This window comes from Ammodytes marinus, assembly GCF_949987685.1.
Source record: "Ammodytes marinus genome assembly, chromosome: 11".
Taxonomy (NCBI): Eukaryota; Metazoa; Chordata; class Actinopteri; order Uranoscopiformes; family Ammodytidae; genus Ammodytes; species Ammodytes marinus.
Window position 1 is genome coordinate 25,799,948 of NC_137215.1, and position 21,898 is coordinate 25,821,845.

At 40.4% G+C, this 21,898-nt stretch overlaps 1 protein-coding gene across 4 annotated transcripts in view; it reads left to right on the top strand.

The window, feature by feature from the left end:
- The first annotated feature begins 5,639 nt into the window (after positions 1-5,639).
- The window catches only part of smap1 (small ArfGAP 1), a 90,430-nt gene continuing 74,171 nt past the window's right edge, over positions 5,640-21,898 (top strand). For all 4 annotated transcript variants that reach the window (XM_080036239.1, XM_080036241.1, XM_080036240.1 and 1 more), the window contains exons 1-3: positions 5,640-5,874; positions 17,545-17,678; positions 18,614-18,699. In XM_080036239.1, the coding sequence (XP_079892365.1) occupies positions 5,757-5,874; positions 17,545-17,678; positions 18,614-18,699 (338 nt within the window). In that variant the 5' untranslated portion in view covers positions 5,640-5,756. The remainder of the gene's footprint in view (positions 5,875-17,544; positions 17,679-18,613; positions 18,700-21,898) is intronic.

A 21,898-nucleotide genomic window follows, 5' to 3' on the forward strand; every position in this document is an offset into this window, starting at 1 on the left:
TCCACTGAGTGGTGTAGGTCGGTTCGGTGCGGCTCTGTACCCATTTAGTTGCTCTTCCACTGTCAGAAGTTGGAAAGGGTACCGAAATACCCGCCTAGCAAGTTTCGGCAGTGGAAACGCAATCCCGATTTCGGGTTACCGTTCGCTACCGAACATTGCCATGCGGACCCGAACTTTGCTGCTCATTTGAAACGAGGCATATGTTTCCATCCAAATATTTTAATGCACATTAAGATAGGTAGGATAGATGAGGAAGAAGAAAATTATTAATTTGGAAAAAAATAATACTCTACTCATAATAATTTTCAATGACATTTTAAAGATTTTTTTATGAAAGAATTTTAAGATAAACAGTGATAAGAACATGCTGTAAAATGTTCCAAATACATTCCCATATATGTGGATTTTCGGTTCTGTCTCAAGTAGCCTATAGTATGAGATGCTCACAACCATTTTGTACACAAGTAGATCATCAAGTAAATTTTTTAAAGTTTTGTTTTTATCTTCAGACAGCAAACACAATGTGACCAACGAAAACTAAAAAAACACTCACAACGTGCCAAATACTTATAAGTCAAAATGACTAAACAATGTTTGACAGTGTGTCATACCTTGCATTTGTCTAGCCCATTCACTAAACCTTCTTAGTAGGATGGAAACAGCAAATTATATCTTCCATAGTCTAATTAAATTGAAAAGGGTACAGTTGGTCACACGTTTAAAATAGTTGTTCGTCATCATTCAGAGAGATGTTTACAAGATGTGCCAGGACTTTTGTTTGCCGGCGACATACAGAATATGTCAATCATTAACCTACGAATTGACAGGTTGAGAATTTGGCCTATTGTTTAGACAGGCCTTGTGTAACCTTTTCACCTTTTGGACATTGAGCCATTCGCCAAGTGTATTTACGTGCTCATGCTCATGTCAGAAACCCCACTGACACTTTATATGCACAGAATAATCCTATTTATCCCTGAGTAAACAGACATTTGGGCTATTTACATAACCAAGGTTCTCGTAATCTCTAACACCATGGAAAAAAACCAACTGCAAACATGATAGGTAGCCTACCTAACTCTGTCTTAGGTAACCAATTGATATCAGCGTTTTCAAAGCAAGTTCCTATAATTTTGTCAAGACAACAGCTTAATTGCTTGACACATTTGATCCTTGATTCTACTATCAGTAGGCTAATGGCTACACAGTTAAAGGCCTACTTCACCAGTGGGAATATGAAGGTGTATTGAACTCTGAGATCCTATGTGGTAGAAATGTGCAAACATTTTAGAAATCGGTTCATCCTAGCCTGAGAAAAGGCAGAAAGAGTGTGTTATGGTCTCACTGTCTAACCCTACATTTTGCCCAGTTGTGATGTCACAACCTTCATATTCCCACTGGTGAAGTAGACCTTTAACACCCTCAGTCATCTCAGCTAGCTAGCTCTCAAAGGTTCCACTTATCCATCAAACCGTTTTGAATTAGGCAAGTTGCTATGCTCTGCAAGTTTGTTTGGTGGCATCTTTCTTATCCAATTGTCACAAACCACTTTAAAACAATACATGTATCTTCCAAATCGTTTATGAATGTAGCAAGTGGGCTATCTTTATTGCCAATTACTTCTGATACATACTTTACAGAGGAATCTTAATAGTAGCAAGCGTTTGGGCTTTGACTGCTAGCTAATTAGCCAGCTTAAGCAATGTTAACATTTTGCTATCAGTTCGTTAGGATTACTGCTCTTGTTTCTTAACTTTTTGTTAGCTTACATATGTGTTCAGATTTATGTAATGGTAAACTGACCTGCTACTTGAGTTAGCTAGCAATCGTAACAAACTAACATGTAATATCAAAGATGAAACCAAGATGAATGTTATATTTGCTAGCAAACTAGAAGCTACTGGAACTCACTATTGTTCACCAAAAGCTGAAGACAGACCTTTAACAGAGCGTGAGTTATTTAAAGGCATCTTTATAAGCTTAACGTGGTCCTAGGTTACAAGACATGATTACAATTAGTCAAACACTATAGTTTTCAAGTACTGTAGACAAACTTTGAAAACACTCCAGTCTCCGATTTAGCCTACTAAAGAGCAGATATGCGACTTAGGTTGTCAGTTAGGTCATTCGTTCAGGATTAAGAAATCCCAGCAAATCCGCAAAAAAAAAATCCCTCAAAAATCAAAGTTTTAAACATATGTTTACACACGGGACCAAAATGACGTGTTCACATCATACTGCATGTCATTACTTTGTGAGTCCATCCTTTGATTTAAGAGTGTTTAACCCCCCCCCCCCCCCTCCCCCCCCCCCCGCCCTCCCCAGAGGCGTTTCAGGGCCTTGCATTATGATATCAACCCTTCAGTGGAGGTTAAATGATGTCTCTTATTATTTATATTTGAATTGTTTGTAAGACCTGATGGTTCAGTGTGTCCCAAACTTAGTCCAAAGTACCTGAATTGTCATAATAACCCCTTCCTGTGGTATTGGCTATACATTCTCTGGCAGATATCAACTCACTGACTGACAGACGTACAGCCTATTTTTATTCTAGTCTTTTTGATGAATTATAAGCCACGGTTGCGAGGTCATTTTAAAGGGAACATTGGTCAGTGCCATTATTATCACTTAAGCTCACTTTGTGGGATTTTTAAGTGTGACTGCCTTGTGCTTTTTCCTCAATCACCACTGTAAGTCTAGCCTTGCCCCCATTGCCATAGTTCATGTCCATGCAGTGTGGCTTAAACTTTGACGCCAAGTAAAACTGTGCCAAATTCCTGACGGTTTAGCACAATATCCGCCTTTAGGATGCAGAAACTGGGCTGACCCGGCGAGCCTGTGCTGCCCTCTAGTGGTGACAGACTTTAATGTGAAGATGACAAGTGTCAAAGAGCTCGGTTTTGAACCATTACTGTGGTCTTGTCTGGAAGGGTTTGCATCCGGCTATGTAAAATGATACCAGTGGTAATATTTATTTGATGTATTATTTAAGATTCATTGGGAACAGCTGGTGTTGACCAGTTAAGAGTTGAAGAGCGCCATGTTTTTTGAACATAACCTCTGCATGTTGCTGTCACACCCGATGCCTGAGATGCTCATGATTATGACGTGCCGGTGCTTCTTTAGTTTTGGATCATGGTGTGTATGTTGAAACTAGTGTTGTTCAAAATTTCCTTAATCATCATTTGAGTTGAATTGATGACTTTTCTAAGCTAACAACTGCTCCGTTAACCTAAGGCTGAGTAGATTTTGTTTGAGTATTATCTGGTGTACACAATCACATGTAATTACAAATAATGTGGCACATGTACTAAATATTTATATATTTGATAGTAATTTATTCGTAATTGTTTTAACTTTTTGTATTAATTTGTATTTTTCTCCTTTTAACATGTTCTCCAATTTTTTTATTGTCAATATACAATTTTGAATTAATTCTTCTTCTGCCAGTGTTATGATAACCTGTTGTTAAAAAATGTGATTTAGTTTCTCTGGAGTTTTTTGTTTGGTTTTGGAGTAGCTGCTACCCTGCCTGTGCCATGTCAGTGTCTAACACTATTCAGTTGTCTCTCTGCTGTTGGTCTTGCTGTCTGTCAACATTAAAGATGATACAGTACAGTTTTTTCATGCAACACAAATGAATAGGATACTGTTTTTTTTGTACCCTTCTGTTGTATGTTCATGGTTTGCAGCATTTAACCTGTTACCTGGCAACTCACTCTTGCCAGTGGAGCACCTAATATAGTTAACGTCATGGTGTAAACACGAAGAATGTGATTTATTTAGATTTGGATATTTACTCTACGTGTAATTCTTAGTATTGAATAATTATATAATCATAATTCAAAAAAAAATTGTTTTTAGGCACATTAAAGGTGCTGTAAGCGGAATGGTTCTTTTAGCTAACTTCCTGTCAGTTACTGCAGTTATCAGTCCCCTCGCTCGTCCCTACGTCACCACATTAATGCACTGCGGTCTTCAAGCAGCAAGTTATCTAGCATCATATCAGATCCATAAGTGTGATAAAACATGATAAAAACCATCAAAACAGACATTGGGAAGGATTTTTACCTGCTCCGCCATTGTAGGCGCATAAACATTCACCCATCTGTTGCTCTGGGGTGCACCGGCAGTGAGACCATGAGTGAGACGAGTGTCGGTTTGTAGCGTTCTCTCTAGTGATTAGATAAACATTTCGGGATCCTCCAATATGTTTATTTGCCGATTACATGCAGAGCAGCTGACTGAGAGATTGGCTTTATGAAACGCGCACATTATGTAAGTGATCACTGTATGAATAAAGAGTGATTTAACACTTATATTAACATAAATAAACCGCTTACTTCACCTTTAACCAAACATAAGACTAGAATATGCTGAAGTGGGCCCTGCTGCTAACAACTACGGTGAAACATGGACTTTTCAGGTAGCTTTCTAACTTCAAACAGTGTTCGAGGGATCCAATTTTTTAAAAGTTAAGTTTGTTGAAAATATAGCTTAGAAAATCTGTCAGTTCTCTGACACACCCAAAGTACTATAGTGCACCTTTAATTGTGATGACTACAAAGGAACACCAGCTCTTTCATGTTTTTTAAAGATACAGTTCCATTCTGCCTTATAAACCTGAGCAGCTGCCAATCACTGCTCTGCCTGCAAGTGTCCACAAGCATTACAACCAACAGGCCCATGAATATATCCACAACCACTGTGGTGCATCCGACATTATGCTGATTTGGATTAACTGTGTTCAAGAAAATTTAAAACATACATTTACAGCTGATACAAAATGATTTTCATTTTAAAAAGGTAAACTAGCCTTTTTAAAAGGGTAACTACTCTTTTTTTGTGTACCTTATTGTAAAGTGTTACCCAAATGTCTTGGGAAACCTCAATTCTGAACAGAAAAAATGCCTTCAAGTAATTGAGAAAATGTGTAACGCCTGTAAAGTAATTAGTTAATGACTCTGTGAAAGAGTTGAGTGACCTTTACTCTCGGTTTCCATCCAAAACACAGGTGATTAACTTTAGGTGAATCAGCTTTCCACTGTCATCAGTGCCTCATCACCTCAAACCCACGCCATCCCCTCATACTCTTTACACAAGGTGGTGCTAGATTATTCCAAGCAGGCACCCATCTACGAATGATGAAATATTGCAGGTTGATAAATGTTAGGCCTAAATGAACCACACTACTTCACAAACGTAGGCATCACACACACACACACACACACACACACACACACACACACACACACACACACACACACACACACACATAGGCTATGAAACATAGGCATACAAGTAAAAAAATCCCTCACCTCACAACATGTGACTTGTGTGAGTGTAATCATATTTTATATGACGATATCTCATTATAAAAATTAAAACAATAATTATGGCCAAAAGCATTTCCTTTTGTATTCAATTATCTTTGCAAATGCATGAAGAATATTAGGCTAAGTGAACAAATGTATCAACATCTCCTGTGTTTCCAAACATGCTTATTAAATACAGCTTGATTTGGTTTCATGTGAAGGTGTAAAAAATTCCGACGGTTTTGAAGGCAGCAGTGATGATGCTGCCGTGGAGCCTTGTATTACCTTGTTAGCAGGTTGCAGGCTAACCTTACTACAAGCGGCACAGAGCGGCTACACCTATACTGGGATGTCCACTCATCTCTAACACAGGCTGAGGACTCCAGGTTTTTTTTATATCGGCTCTACACTAGCAGGATTATCCGTTCAAACTGTGGCAACATGACGACGCGCTCGGAGAGAGAGAAAGCCCTGAAACTGAATGAGCAGCACCAGGTCATTCTGTCTACACTGCTGAGAGAAGAACACAACAAGTACTGCGCCGACTGTGAGGCTAAAGGTACGCCTGGCCTGACAGCCTTTTCTATGTTAACCTCCATGTCAGAAATGTGTGTGTGTGAGAAGACGAGACGAGGTGGGAACCTGACAGCTGACAGCTACAGCTCGCTCAAGCTAGCAACATATCGTTATTGTAATGGGGATGAGGGAGTCAGCTGCGCTCACATCCCCTTGAGCCGAGTGCGAGTCTCTTTATAATATCAAAGAGTCAGTCAAATATTAATAATTTTTCTTTAATGTAAGTATGAAGCATATTCGCGGCATGCTATGCAAACATTATTTATCCCCCGAGTCCTGTCAGAATTAAGCCAAAATGAATAATATTGAGCGATATAGTCCAACTAACCGCAAAAACACACAACATCCGCCCAGCACTTTCAAAGTAAAACACCTCGATAACGAAGATGATAAAAATAACGAAATGGACACAATGAGGCAATACACAAATATCAATGAAATTAGCCATATTTGCATGCTATTTAAAAAAAATCACATGATTTGTATTGAGCATTGACTGTTCAGGTATTCGGGTAATGTAGCCTAACTGTAAGACAATAGGCTTTTATAAGCCTACAATACAATATAGTTTTAAATATATGTTTTCCTGTTTACTCTTGTAACAATGTGCTTTTCTAAAAAAAATTGAGTTGCTGTCTAAATTCATGCGATTTCATTTGAAATCAGATGGCCTGTGATTCCGGTTTGTTGCTGTGTGCTTACGGCTAACTTGACGCATGTGTTACCCCGATAGAAGGGCCTATCGATGTCACGTCCTTGAATGCTTTATTTATGAGCGGAAAACGCGCGTGTCCGGTGTAGGCAGCATTGAATTAGAAGTGCAGCTTGCTCCCGAAAATGTGCCGCGTGGATACAGGTCAAGTCGGCATCGGATACCGTGGGTTTGTTGCAGCTGCGGCGAACACCTTACACCTTTGCGTCTTGCAAAGCAAAACCACCTCCGAAACTCCATTAAAAACATTTCAATGTTGAATGTTCCCTAGCTCATACTCAAAGGTACAGTTTGATCGGAGTGTTTTTTATTAGTCTCTAGGGAACAGTCATCAATTCGGCATGCATCCCAAACATCACACTGCAACACTCTTTTCGATGAGTAGGCTTTATAATATATAACATTTGCTTAGCCTAAACATTCCCAGTGAGCAATATCAACTTGAAAATGAAATGTTTTCTTAATGTTCTACGTAGTAGTTCTATCAAAATAGTCTCAGGATCGTGGGCCGTGTCTGAACTGCCATACTAGCGTCCTACATCCTACATACTCATGCATACTCTCTACTCAAAGATCGATTGTGTATGCGAGCTGCGTCTAAAACGTTCTCAGTTGAAGTATACTCAAGCAATGAAGAATTTCTTCTTCTTCTTATAAGATTCAGGCAGTTTAGACACTGTTAAGCTTATAACCGCCCTCTACAGGTTAGATATTGAACTAGATTTTTACAGTCCTGTGTTCATCATCTGTGTTTTAGACCTCTTGTTTTATATTAATGATGTTTTGATGCGGAGGATCCCTCCGACGCTCTCTGTCCGGCACATCAGCACTCAGCTGTCTGTGAGTTGAGCTGGACGAGCCGCGGTGTGTGGGACAGCGATCTGTTCTGATCTCTCTCCACTATCAGACTCACAACACTCATTTCACTTAGTGACTCTAATGTTGTTAGGTATTTATCTTCATCTCTTATCTATTGTAAGAGTGTATGAATGACTGCACGTACAGTTGTCAGATCGCGGAACCCCAAACAATGTTGTTGCCTAGCAACTTGCTCGAAAATATTTCATTTTCCTGGGCGGGTAGAATTGACCCAGTGCATTGTGGGGCGGTTGAGTAGGAAAAGTATACGATCGATTCATACCCAAAATCTTCCCGGAAGTTAGTACTCATCCGGGAATTTCTCACATACCCAAACTCGCATACCCAACCGTCACATACTCAAATTGAAGTCAAAATGAGTATGAGTAGGACGTTAGTATGGCAGTTCAGACACGGCCGCTGAGGATGTCCAAACGCCAAAAAAGTGTTGAATCATGAAATTCCCAGACTTTTGTGTGGTGTTTGAACGTCTCGTATCGTGGCTACCTATGACTGAGGCTGAATGCCTTTTGCGTCATCACCATGCGTAATGCTGCCCATGGTACTATTATAAAATGCTGCCATCTGTATAAGACCTCCCTCAGCAAGTGTATCACTTTTGATCATTGTTGGTCACTGCCTGCTGCTGATGCTGCACGTTTTCCTTTTTACATAGCCTATTTTTTTAAATCCTCGTCATCCTTGATATTAGTAGGCCTACAGCATTTCATTATCCATCATCAAAGCCTATTGCAGTAGCTGACAATTTTTTTTATAATAATTTATTTTTACACACAGACTTAGAGTAGGCCTAAGTAACGTCATCATAAATAATAGTGTTTAGTTCATGGCCTTTCCAAAACACATTAAGTTGCTCAGTTGAGGTGGAGACGTTTCATACCACCATGCATAGGAACGCTGCATCGATTTAAGTTTTTTTTTGTGTGTGTGTTTGTGTGTGTACGCGCGCGCATGTTTCTCATGTGAGTTGGTTTACAGCAGTAGAGCATTGTTCCTGTAAATCCTTCAGTGGTACAGCTGAGAGGGAAGTATTCAGTCCTCCTGGTCAAACAGCTAATCATTGACAACAAGCCAAATATGAAGTTTTCTTTTCAATAAATAATAAAAAAAATCAAAGGTAGGCTTAAGCACTGTTTGCACGAAGTGATTACAGTGGGAACTGCCTTTTAGAAAGCTATTTTTCCTAAGTCATCATTTATTAATCTGTGTCAAGTCTGTATTTCCCTATCAAGTGTGACTCCACCCTAGTGCCCCCACCCACATAGTAAATATCCTTCTCACAAGTTTCATTTTCTACTCATCCTATCCAGATTTAATGATTATATTAAGTAAATCATCTTTTTTTACTGTACTGATTTGTGTTTACTCCATCAGTCAGTGTGTGGCCCTGCAGCCTTAGGCATGTGTACTTATGTTATGTCATAAATCAGCAGCATTCAGCCATGCCCTATGAGTAATGTTGACTGTTTCATAGCTATTTCTATCCAAATAATATATAGAAAGCTAAATAATGCCTCAATAGGCTAAAGTTGACAGTAAAAAAACAGTTAACATGTTTTTAGTTTCATGTGCTTAGCTTCAAGTAGGCTAAATATATCTTACTTAAAGCAAGGTATATGGGCTGTAGGTACTGAACGTTTGCTCTAAAGTGTAAAAAAAAATGTCATTGTTATATCAAAACAAGAAGATCATTTTATTTCATACATAAATGTTTGGTGGATGTGTTACCAAACATTCTTGGGCATAGATAAAGAAATGGCAGTTTCAATGCACATTTGCATCAGAAACGGCCATTTATATCCCTCCCTCCCCGATAATGTTGAGTCAAAGTATGGACTAAAGTTGAAACCATTAGACGGCAGAAAACAATTCAACTGTTTTGATTATCAATCATTTCGAAAGAAAAACATGTTCTACACCTTTTGAGTCCCCTTTCCCCCTCTCTTCTGAAAGTAAGTTAAGGCTTTCTGAAAAAACAAGACTTTTGAAAATGTCTGCTTGGGTGATCGCAATAGCGTTTAAAACATATTCTGGCACCTTGTAGGACAAAAGATAAATGGATGGTTTTATCTGTTATTTATTATTTTCAGTTTTTTATATTGATGGTCAGAAAACATTTTCCACTGTCTCACATACAATGATGAATACACGTGGCTATTCAGAACAGAACTTCTCTAAGTGGACCTGGAGACTTGTGTGAAAGTTTCTTTGTCAGAGCCAAGTGCAACAGACAGAGGCGGTGTATATCGGCTTGTATTGATTTTTTTAAACAAGCTCTCACTCCGTGGCTGATTGACTTGTGAGATTACAGAGTCGTGCTTTGATTGATCAGTTTGTGTTAGAGTGTGTGCTCATTAGCAAACCCTATCTGTCCTGCATGCTGCCTGCTGCATGCTGCATGCTGCAGTCACAGCTCTGGGTGTGGCAGCCCCACTGTGACCACTGCAGTGTGCTGGTGACTCACCTTATAGTCTCTCAGCTGAAATTCCAACCTCAATCCTGTACCCTGTCCACGCACACACACACTGCCCTGCATTGTGTGTGTGTGTGTGTGTGTGTGTGTGTGTGTGTGTGTGTGTGTGTGTGTGTGTGTGTGTGTGTGTGCGAGAGAGAGAGAGAGATCCGTATTGATTGCAATTCCATTCGCCTGTCATCCTTGGCATCACAGTCCGTCCACTACTTAAGAGTCCAGACTATAATTTTCGTCTTTGGTTTTTAACACAATCCTTTCAGCGATGACACACACACACACACACACACACACACACACACACACACACACACACACACACACACACACACACACACACACACACACACACACACACACACACACACACACACACACACACACACAAGGCTGACTGGCAGTGTGTCAGTGTTTCTGTATTGGGGCTCGGGGGTGTTCTGAGCTGGCACATGCTCTCCTCTGTGCTGGCACAGCAGATCTTGGCGAGCGCCTGCGGGCCACTCAGCGCTTTGACTACCTGTCCTTGGAACCTCTTCTCCTGCTGTCACACACATAAAATACTACTGGCTCTGGCCCACAAAACACTCGCTCTGATATGGACCCACAAGCTTTCATATAGACACCTGCAGTAGTGAATACAGTTTTTTTTAAGTGGCAAAGGACAGGTTAACTTTGCAGTGTCGGGGAGAAAGAGAAGCAGCTCAGCCATGATAGAGTGCAGTGGGTGTAGTGTCTGGCTCTGTCACTCATATCTGCAAGTTTCATGTCAATGTTAGAAGAAACATAAGACACGCTTGGATTATATGATGAAGCATCACTAGTCCCTGGACAATTGCAGCTTCACCTCAATGTAGATCTCTTAAGAACAATACGAAAATGGTGACTAATATCATAGTGATTAAAGAGGAGAAAAAGACGTGCACCTCAGTGTTTTCACTAACCAGCCAATGGCCATGATACTTGAACAATAGAAGGGACATTGATTGTACACGCTCAGAGTAGATTCATCTTAAAAGCCACTTTACAATTATGAACACAGAAATAAACCAAAAAATTTGTAAAAATAAATAAATAAAATAAAATAAAAGTAAAGAAACCCAGCTAATAACAGTGACACCATTGTCTTCCATGTCTGATTTGCCTTGTTCAGAATAGAAAATGACCTCTTTTTGTTCTGTCAACTGACTTATTGATTGACTCATTGTTTACTCTCTGGAATATTAAATGTGAACATATACTCTGGCTGTATCCACACTACACTTACCTCCTATCGCCAGCAGATGGAATCCTATCTTCACTTCATCTCTCCATTCATTGTTTTTTTTCTTTGGCTGGCTGAATAAAAACTGGACCAACACTATTCTACAATTTCTAAAAGCTCTAGTATATCATTCCTCTCTTTCCCATACGAAACATAACAAAACAAACCACATGCCTGATTTGAGACCAAAAAGTAAAATCCCCTTCTAGTGTCTGGGTCCACTCCCGGTGTCTTTTATTAGCTCTCATAATGGTTAAATGTGGTATCCATACCCTCAAGACACACAGACTGTCTGCCCCACAATGTTGTTTAAGAACAGACAAACAAGAGCGGATGATGAGTTTTTATTTGAGGCTTTGCTCTTGCAATAATAAATGGGAAAGTCTATCCACTCCTCCACACGACTATACTGCTATATTGCTACTATACTGCCCACACACAAATGATCCAGCAGGGGGCAGCAAAGCACTGTTTTATATCCCCCTCAGCATCCTCTTCCTCACTCTCTGCCGCTCCACTCAACAGCTCCGAAAAAAATAAAAATTTAGAGACCAGTCTGGATCTTTCTCCAATCTTCATCTCTACATAACTTATTGCAAATGCTCTTAATGAGAACAAATGTATTGGAATTTGGTAGAAATGTTGTCAGTAGTTTATATTATAAAACTAAAATATTCATTCTACTCCAAAAGATGCCTATACATAGTAAAACGAGAGACACTAAACATTTGGGGTGGTCTCTTCATTTTTTTTTCCAGAGCTGTATAAAGATCTTAGCCCCTTTCCCGATGATTTAACAAGAGAACGTTTTATTAATTAGGAAATGGAGGCTTCTTTTAAATAGGAATATACCACTGAGTTTCATGCTTTATTTCCCCCCTAGCCTTTATATGCTATAACAACCAGCTGCTGCTTTCAATTGGTTTGGTAGTACAGCCATCCAGACATCATTTAAAGAACTTATAAATATTCTATGCAAGAGCTCTGGTGACACTGAGCTTTCAAGGTGTTTTACAAGACCAGATAAAGTCAAATACGGATGTGAAAAGCTAAAGGGCTGTTGGCAATATGAAAAAAATATATTCACATAGAGAGATAGATGGCTGCTATGTCAGTGGCCAGAATGGATTTGTGGATGGCTGTGGCTCAGACCAGATAAAGTATGGAGTGATTCACATGAGTCAAGTGAGACCTTTTTTAAGCCTTAAGCCCAGTACATAGTTTCTGCTTTTCGAGTCCGTGGGGTTGACCACAAAAGCGGACAAGCAATTTCATGCATACTGCCAGCACCAGTCTTGCAGTCCACACACATGTGCATGCTTTGGAATTAAGCCACACGGCCGTGCACTGTGGCAAGAGTCTGCTGTGAGAAGATGTCGAAAGTGTTGGCACGATGGAAGTTAATACCAAGCAAGACAAGTGTGAAACCCCATCACCAGAATGGTGGAGCAGAAAGTGCAATAAGTGGCTCTGCAAAACATGTATCCCTGTCTGTATTAGCCTACAGTGTTGCTTGGTTGTTACAGTTTCTTCTTCTTGATATTCTTCGTGGAAAATGACACCAACTGGACAGGGGTGTGGAGCAAGGGATACTGTATGTACTAGAGCATGGGCACACACACACACACACACACACACACACACACACACACACACACACACACACACACACACACACACACACACACACACACACACACACACACACACACACACACACACACACACACACACACACACACACACACACACACACACACACACACACACACACACACACACACACACACCTGTCAGTCGTCCTCCTGTCCTCAAGTTGACAATTGGGGGTTTAATTTCATGCTTGGCTTCCCCCCCCCTGCTGTCACTCATGGAGGCTCCATGGTGTGTGTGTCTCAGCTGGGAGAACCATTTGTTTGTCTCAGAGTGTTTGTTTGCAAACAGGTAAAAATACACACCTGTATTTGCATATCTAACAGGTGTTTTTAAGTGTGTTGTATATTTATTTTGCAAGTGCGTGTCTGTGTCAGTCTGTATGTTGGTGTGTGTGTGTGTGTGTGTCTGTAGTGCAGCCATGCATGCTTTATGGCACTTTCAGGATGTGCTCAAATGTACCTGCATGGAAGTGCTTGAGTGTGTGTGTGTGTTTGTGTGTGCGTGTGTGCAAGAATCTCATGTGTGTCTAATCAGGTCAGCAGCCTACAAATTAGCATGGGTGTGTTTGAATTGTGTGTGTGTGTGTGTGGGGGGGGGGGGGGGGGAATACTAGGGCTCATGTCTACTGAGAAAACTCAATTCAGCTGTCTATTTTTGTCCAAACTTCAATGCAGAGCAAATGAAGCCATGAGAAGCATAATAAATCAGTTAATGCATCTGAATGATCCACATAACAGATACTAATGTATCCATGTAGCTACTGTTCAGGTTACAGTAATCATATTCATCAGCTGCAGTTTGCACTGATTTGAAGTCATTTCTAAGGTTGCGCCCAAGGCTCCTCTTTTAAACAATTATGAATGTATTGCATCTGCCACATAAACTTGCTCGTGGTGTAGTGGTTACAGGGACCGCCCCCCCCCTCCCCCCAGGATATTTTACAGTTGAAAAAGTAACTTGGCACTACTCTCTTGATGACATGCCATTGAGTAGTGCCAGTGTTAGAACATCTTTGGCATTTATTCACTTTCAATGTCGTGTCAATTATCAGCTAACATACGATACTGACCTGCAATGAGCTGACATCGGCCAATATATATGTGCTTTTCTGAATTTTAGTTCAATCGGCCGTCTTAGCTCTCAACGGTACGGTGAACACCTATGCTACAGCATCATACATTGCGCCAACGTTAAAGTTAAACAAGGTGCAAATGGACCCTGAAATAAGAATGCAGGGTAGCTATTGGTTTAAGTGTGATAGTGTGACGAATTGTCCATCCACAAACACTAAGTAAAGTAGCGTGGGAATAATGGAAACCTGAATGCCAATTTACATGAACATTAACTTTATGAAATATGGTGGTGGCCAAAAGCAGGGAATAATCAGATTGCACTAAGAGACTCCTAGAGATTGCTGGTCCTCATCTGCTGACACTGGCACTCACCAGTCAGAATGGATTGGACCTTTCTGCACTGCACAATTGATTTTCTCAGTGATACAAATGCTCCGAAGCCGGTAGAGAATGAGACTCTATTATGAAAACATGCTGTTAAGAAAATGTAAGTGTATCTCTGCAAAAACAAATTTCCAGCCACTGCATCGGGCAATGTGTATGCACATGTTCACCAATGTTTTATAGATAGGAACTCGGCTAAGACGGCCATGTGCATTTGTTTTGGAGAATGTATTAAAAGAGGTTATCTGAGAGCAACACCAATCCATAACAGATAGAGTCCAGCTTACAATGGCTGAGCGGCTTGATTTTAGGCTTAACAATCGGTCATCCCTGCCTTAATGCTCCTTTAGGCCATGCAGTGCATTAGTGCCACTGCATTAACACACTCTGATGCTCTTACCCGAGACTGGCAGGCCAACACTAGACTGTGTGTGCATCCCCGCTGCCATCCCACCGTTCCTCTTATGTAGCCTGGATCCACAAACGTTCATCCCTTTTTTGGAACTTGCTGTGTTGAAAGTCGCTTTGCACTCATCATATTGATGGATACTAAGCTTCATGCTCCGGAGGCTCTGGTAGAGAGATAGAGCCAACCCATGATGGCACGGAGGGACTGTAGCCACAAGCACATCCAAATGATTTGGATGGCATTTGTGTCTGGTGCCAGGTCATATTTACCCCCATGGAGGTTTGGCAAAGCCGAAGTTTGTTTTGTGATGGAGGATGCATTCGGGTGGCAGCTCAAACAGTGTCCTCACACGTTGATGAAGAATAATATAATGAAGTCATAAAAATAAACAGCATTGTTTTTGTGCTGTAGACTAGTTGGTCCTAATATTATTAGTTATTACATTACAATATAAGTTGTTTTGCTGCTTAGCTAACAAAATTGTTAGGTTAAACTCTGCTAGCATTCTGGACCTGTTTTCCGCACACTGTGGGGAATCGCTAAACAGTGGATGTGCTAGTCATGAGCATGATATAGCCTATAATATATTTTACGTAACCAGCAATCCTACAAACTTAAGTAGTTGGCTTATGTGCCTCTTGATCTTGATATTAAGACTGTGACTGGTTGTAATACGTTAGTTAGCTGGACATGCTAACATTTGCAGCTGTCTTGTTAGATCTATTCTTTATGTTTTGGCTCCTTTGTTTCCTGGAGTGAAGCTACATCTCTTGTTAAATGCTAATTGCCATCCATGTATGCTGCTGAACATATGATTGACTACTGCAACTGTTCATGAATAGGTTTAGTTCAATCAATGCTTATGCTTTGGTGTGTTATGTTGACATGGTAATGCTCCTAGTATTTAGAAGGTAGTACTAAATGTTATCTCAAAGTGTCAGCCAATCAAAAAGGACTTAGTTTAAAAACACCCTGCTTCAGACTGACCTTTGTGGGGCAGTTTGCTTGTGGGATCATTAAAAATGTCCGTGCCTTCTCTTAAACAGACGTTGCACGATCATGTGTCAGCAGACATCATAAGAGACTTCTTGCCTGGGTCCTTTTGCAGTGGCCTCTGTCCAAGCAAAGACACACAATCCAAAATTGAGTCGCTTCTACTTCAGTGCCATTTTTTCCTGTACATGGAAAGAATGGTTTTAGAACCCCGTCATCACACCACAATGTAATGGATGATTTGAAAAAAAAAGAGAAAAAAAATCTGTTTTTTGAGGATTAGGCTTTATGGATCAAATGTATTTTTATGACCCTTGAGCTAATGAAAGCCTTTGAAAACCACTCTTCATCTCAAAGCTGCTTTCATTGAGCTTTTTTTTTAAATATATCCTTTCATATTTAGAATTATTTATTTTTTATTTTAGTGACATTTAATTAAAGCTACTTATCACTTAATGACGGTAAATCAGAATGCTTGTATAAAACGTACATGGATTTTATAATTCTTGTGCTGTTTTTTCAAGGATGGATTTTTTTTCTGTAGCAATTCATTAAAAAAAAAATTAATTTCCTCTTTGGAGTTAAGGCAAGCAGTCATTCTCAAGACACAACTTGTACATTTAATGTAAGTAACAATACATCTGCACATGTCTTATGCTTCAAAATGACGAACAATTGTTCATTGTATACAGTAATGTATTTTTTTAGAACCAAAGGAACTGTAATCACATTTTATTTATAAATACAACAAAACCACTCCATGCTGCTTTCTAAAAAAAAAATCCCATTAATAAAAGGATTTGGAATATTACTTCCTGAGCAACTTTGATAAGAAAGTCTTAAGAACGTCTCGGGTCAACCTTAAGTTAAGTGTGAGTTTGTCCTCATTTCTTTTTGGAGTGAGCCAATCCCACCGAAGTTAGTAAAGGCTTTGGATGTTTGTGCTGTTTGCATTTCGTCTTTTCATATTAGCTTGTTGAGTTTCTGTTCAGCTGTGATAGTGTTCAGTACCTGCCTGCTGCAATCCCCCTGGTCAGTCAAATATTTTGTCCAACCTGTGACTTCTGTGTATGGGACTCTATGTTATTTTGGGTGGGAGGGGGGATTGTTTTTGCATTTGTGAATGTCTGTGTGTGTCGTTGGAGTGGGGGTAGGGGGGGGGGGGGTGTATTAAGTACTTTATGTTACATTTTTTTGTATGAAAAGTGCTATATAAATAAAGTTTGGTTGAAAGTTTGATTGGTTAGAGTTAGCTATTGTTGGCTATCACTGACTATGCAGACTTAATACAGAGATCCTATACTGTTTGGTCTTACTAGAAGCAAGACAAGCTTTCATTGTTGGGGAACAAACTATTTGAAGCGGTTGTTTTGTTTGCTCTCATTTGTTATTATTTGTAAAATGTGTAATGCTTTGGTAGTACTGTTTTTGAATTGAATTGAGAGACACGGGGAAAATAGTTTGCTCTTGCATTTCATGATAGGTCTAATGAATCACTTCCTGCTGTTCCCTCACTTCCACAATTTAGATAAAAGTAGTGAAATGCCTTGACATATGCGAGTGAATATATCTCAGATAGTAGAGGAATGTTCTTCTCTGCAGCGAAGCTACTGAGTCAATTAAACTGATAACACAGCACAGGACCTTTGCATTAAAAAACTGGAACTAGTGCAGTTTTAAAGAAGAAATGTCTTTCTTTCTTTCTTTCTTTCTTTCTTTCTTTCTTTCTTTCTTTCTTTCTTTCTTTCTTTCTTTCTTTCTTTCTTTCTTTCTTTCTTTCTTTCTTTCTTTCTTTCTTTCTTTCCCATACTCTCAGGTCCGCGATGGGCGTCCTGGAACCTGGGGGTGTTCATGTGCATCCGCTGTGCCGGCATCCACCGCAACCTGGGAGTCCACATCGCCAGAGTCAAGTCTGTCAACCTGGACCAGTGGACACAGGAGCAGATCCAGGTACGCACACACACGCACACACGCACGCACGCACGCACACCGCACGCACACACACACACACACACACACACACACACACACACACACACACACACACACACACACACACACACACACACACACACACACACACACACACACACACACACACACACACACACACACACACACACACAGCAATGCATTATTTAGTATGCAATCCAGTACATCTCTCGCACACACAATTGGTTTGTGGACTTTCGCATTCACCGACACATGTACACACACACACACACCTATTCTTCGGGACTGTAGATAACTGTAATTAGTCTGTGTATTAGGTGTGTTTCTTTGGGAAATCCAGCATGTTACATTGCTTCGATTACACACATTATTTAGGTGTGTGTGTGTGTGCGCAACTCACCTGAGCATGGCAGTAATCTATTTAATCAAGCAGTTGTTAATACATCCAGTTGTTGGGTTTGCATGTGCGCCTGTTGGAGGCAGTGCCCATCCATCAGCTCAGTGCGAGTAGAAAGGGTCTCCCTCTGAATGTTAATCATCGCTTTCAATGAGTAATTAATTCTGGATGGCTGATTATTCCGACTCCATCTCCTCCACTTCTCTTATCATCACCCCATTTATCACCCTCCTCTTAATTTAGCCTTGACACATAAGGTGTGTGTGTGTGTGTGTGTGTTTTAGAAAGTGAGAAAGAGAGCTTGGGAAGTAGTGCAAATGTGATGTATGACAGAACTCAGTATGTGAGACACATTCTTAGATGCATTTCACAATTTGCCTTTAACACCGCACTTTTTTCTTTCTTTCTTTCTTTCTTTCTTTCTTTCTTTCTTTCTTTCTTTCTTTCTTTCTTTCTTTCTTTCTTTCTTTCTTTCTTTCTTTCTTTCTTTCTTTCTTTCTTTCTTTCTTTCTTTCTTTCTTTCTTTCTTTCACAGAGTATGGTGGACATGGGTAACGGCAAGGCCAAACAGCTGTATGAGGCCCACCTACCAGAGAACTTCAGACGGCCACAGACAGACCAGTATCCTTCTCCAGCCTTTTTCTCAGTGTGTTGATCCATTGGCCCCAGAATGCATTCAATGTATTCAACCCCAACCTCAACCTAGAACTCTGTTTGTCACAATACATCTGTGTTAAGCCCTCTTTGTGTCATAATACATGTCAGGGTAGATTTACATAACAGGTGTGTAGGATCACCATATATACAGATCTTAAAGCTCCATATGTCACCACGTATTTGCATGCAAACTCCCAGTGTCACCATACATTTGCATAACAATCACTTATGAACATAGCCGTGTCACATATAATTATGTGACAATGGAAAGGGGGGAAAAACAAATAATTGATTTAATTTCATACTAGGTAATCTGCAGCGAACGGTGGGCGAACGTTTGATTATGTTTATTTATTGGGATAATAGTTGAGGCAAGAGCGAGTGCCTGGCCCGACCTGTTCCCCCGAAACGAGCTGCTGGCTCTGAAACAGGCTTTTTAGATCGCCGTTAGCGGAGTCGCGGTTATGAGTAAACAGTAAACACTACTTTTTTTTTCAACGTGCACACATGACGGACAGGTAGCGGATGGAAGCTGTTTTTGACTAAAAGTTCTCTAGATTGAATCGCTTAGTATGCCTTTAATCTGTTTTCTTTGTTTCATCAAGTTTCAGCATGGCCTATACTGGAGGCCATGCAGCAAGATATTCCCTCTTTTGTTTTTTTTAAAGGTCACTTATTATGCAAAATGTACCTTTTCATGGTTTTTCAACATTAATATAAGTCCCCAGTGAGGAGGAGGGGGAGAGAGAGAGAGAGAGAGAGAGAGAGAGAGAGAGAGAGAGAGAGAGAGAGAGAGAGAGAGAGAGAGAGAGAGAGAGAGAGAGAGAGAGAGAGAGAGAGAGAGAGAGAGAGAGAGAGAGAGAGAGAGAGAGAGAGAGAGAGAGAGAGAGAGAGAGAGAGAGAGAGAGAGAGAGAGAGAGAGAGAGAGAGAGAGAGAGAGAGAGAGAGAGAGAGAGATTCAACAATGGCACATTTTTTGGACACCCAGTTTCCAGAAGAAACTCAAATTATTCATTTGAACCTGAAGTGCACAATATGTGACCTTTTTAAAGATGGTGACCGTGCCGTTTAATAAACATCTCCAAAATGTAATACTCAAGTGCATTGTGATATGATGACTGTTAGAGGCATAGCATATGAGACAAATCATTTCTGTACTCATCAAAGTATTTAATAACCCCCAGCATACCCACATTACACCATAAAGTCACTTGGATCGTTTCCTCTTATCATCGTGATCCACATATAGGCCTTTCACACCAAAATGAACCAAGAGTCAGTTCCAGGCTGGTGTTGGGGTCAGTTCAAAACTGGTTACAGCCTTATCCCAGTTATGAACCGGTTGGTTTCACATCGACCGGAGACAGCCATGGAGCCGGCAAGAGAGCAACGTCATGACGTCACTGTAAACGTGTGTGTACGTCACCCGACGCCGCTGCTCTTGTGGCTAACGCTAAAGCTACCGCTAGCTTTAAGCACAACAACAGCGGCGAATACGTCTTATTTTTACACGTGTTGGCTCTCGCTTTGCTTTCTTAAGCAAACAGGACCCATACAGCGTATTCTCGCCGGTCAATTTGATCGCTACGTTCGGTAATTATGTTATGTTTACGTCTCGTAGTAGCGGTGTTTTTAAATATGGCGGGCATGAGGTTTGAGTTGCTCTGGTTGGTCAGGATAATCCCTCCCCCAGCCGCTGGCGCAAGCAGTTCTTATCAAGCCCAGCTCAATCCTGGGGTATGAGTTCCCCCGGTTTTTACGGCCCGGAGCAGGCTCTCTGGCGGTGTGAAACCAAAACACTGGCTCTAACTCCGAACAAGCCCAGAACTAGCGCCGATTTTGCGGCGGTGTGAAAGGCCTAATAAAGGTCAACTTCATGTTACAGGGTTACTATGGCACCTTCTCCCCACATGATATCACTGGGTTAGGTGTTTATAGAATGGTATTCTTCATACCAACACACACTTGAGTGTACTTCCACATCATCACAGCAAAGTGAGAGGTTAAATCACTTGAGCTGTTCATTTAAAATGCAGATGAATTTATGCAGGTTGTACTAAATGATAAAAGTTTCAGTATGTTTCTCCCATCCTTATGTACACATAAAACTACTAGTACATATTTCACAATTGTATATTTGGCATAAACACTCTATTAAAGAAAGAAGCTTCATTATAATTGACGATCAACTAACATATAAATAAGGCATCATCTCATTTGTAAAAGCTGTAAAACTTCAATAGGGACTTTCAATATAAAAGTTAGGAGGTAGGGTGTCCTTTGAATATCTTCTCTTGCAAACTGGACACTCTTGGTTCGGTTTCTCTCTCCACCAGCTCTGCACACAGTCTTTACAGAAGTTGTGGCTACACGTCAGGATCACAGGATCTTTGAAGATTTCATAGCAGACCGGACAACACAGATCCTCCTCTAACCTGGAAGCCATTTTGTGTCTCGAGTGAAGCTGAAAACACAGCAGACTCAGTCAGTCTTGATGTGAAAGTTACTATCGAGTAACTATCTATTCAGTGTGTCCTCTCTTTGTGTTAGTGTTGGTTTTGAATATTAATCTTACTGTCTGTGACGCAGAATAGAAAAGTGTTTCCTTATTTATCTCAGGTGAGTCATGTGTCTATAGTTTTTGCGGTTTGTCAGCTTGAGTTACATCCCTGAGTGATGACTGTCTCTCTCCCCATTGGACACTGTAGCGTCTGTGGCCAATGAAATACTCTCGCCATGTAAACTAAAATCCTCTAAACCTCAAGCTTATTTACACAGTCAACAGAGAAGGAAACTCTGGCAACAACAGGACGATGACAAATGGTTGTACGAGCTGCAGTCAATATAGTCAGTTTCACTAGAACTGTGACTCTTTCCTCATATTCAAGTTTAAACCATAAACAAAGGAACGACCTTTAAAAAAAAGTATGTCTGCTTTATGAGACCAGACTCACGTGAGCTACTGTACTGACACAAATCAAAGCACACATTCATTGTGTTTGGTTACAATATGTATTCATTTATATGTAACTGCTCCACCTTAAGTTTCATTTTATTTCAGCCCCGTGTCAGTAAGCTGATTCGCTCAGCTGATCGGCTCGATCCACGCGCAGCCGACAGCGGTCTAGTTAGCCTAAAGTCAGATGATCACTTGGAAGTCAAA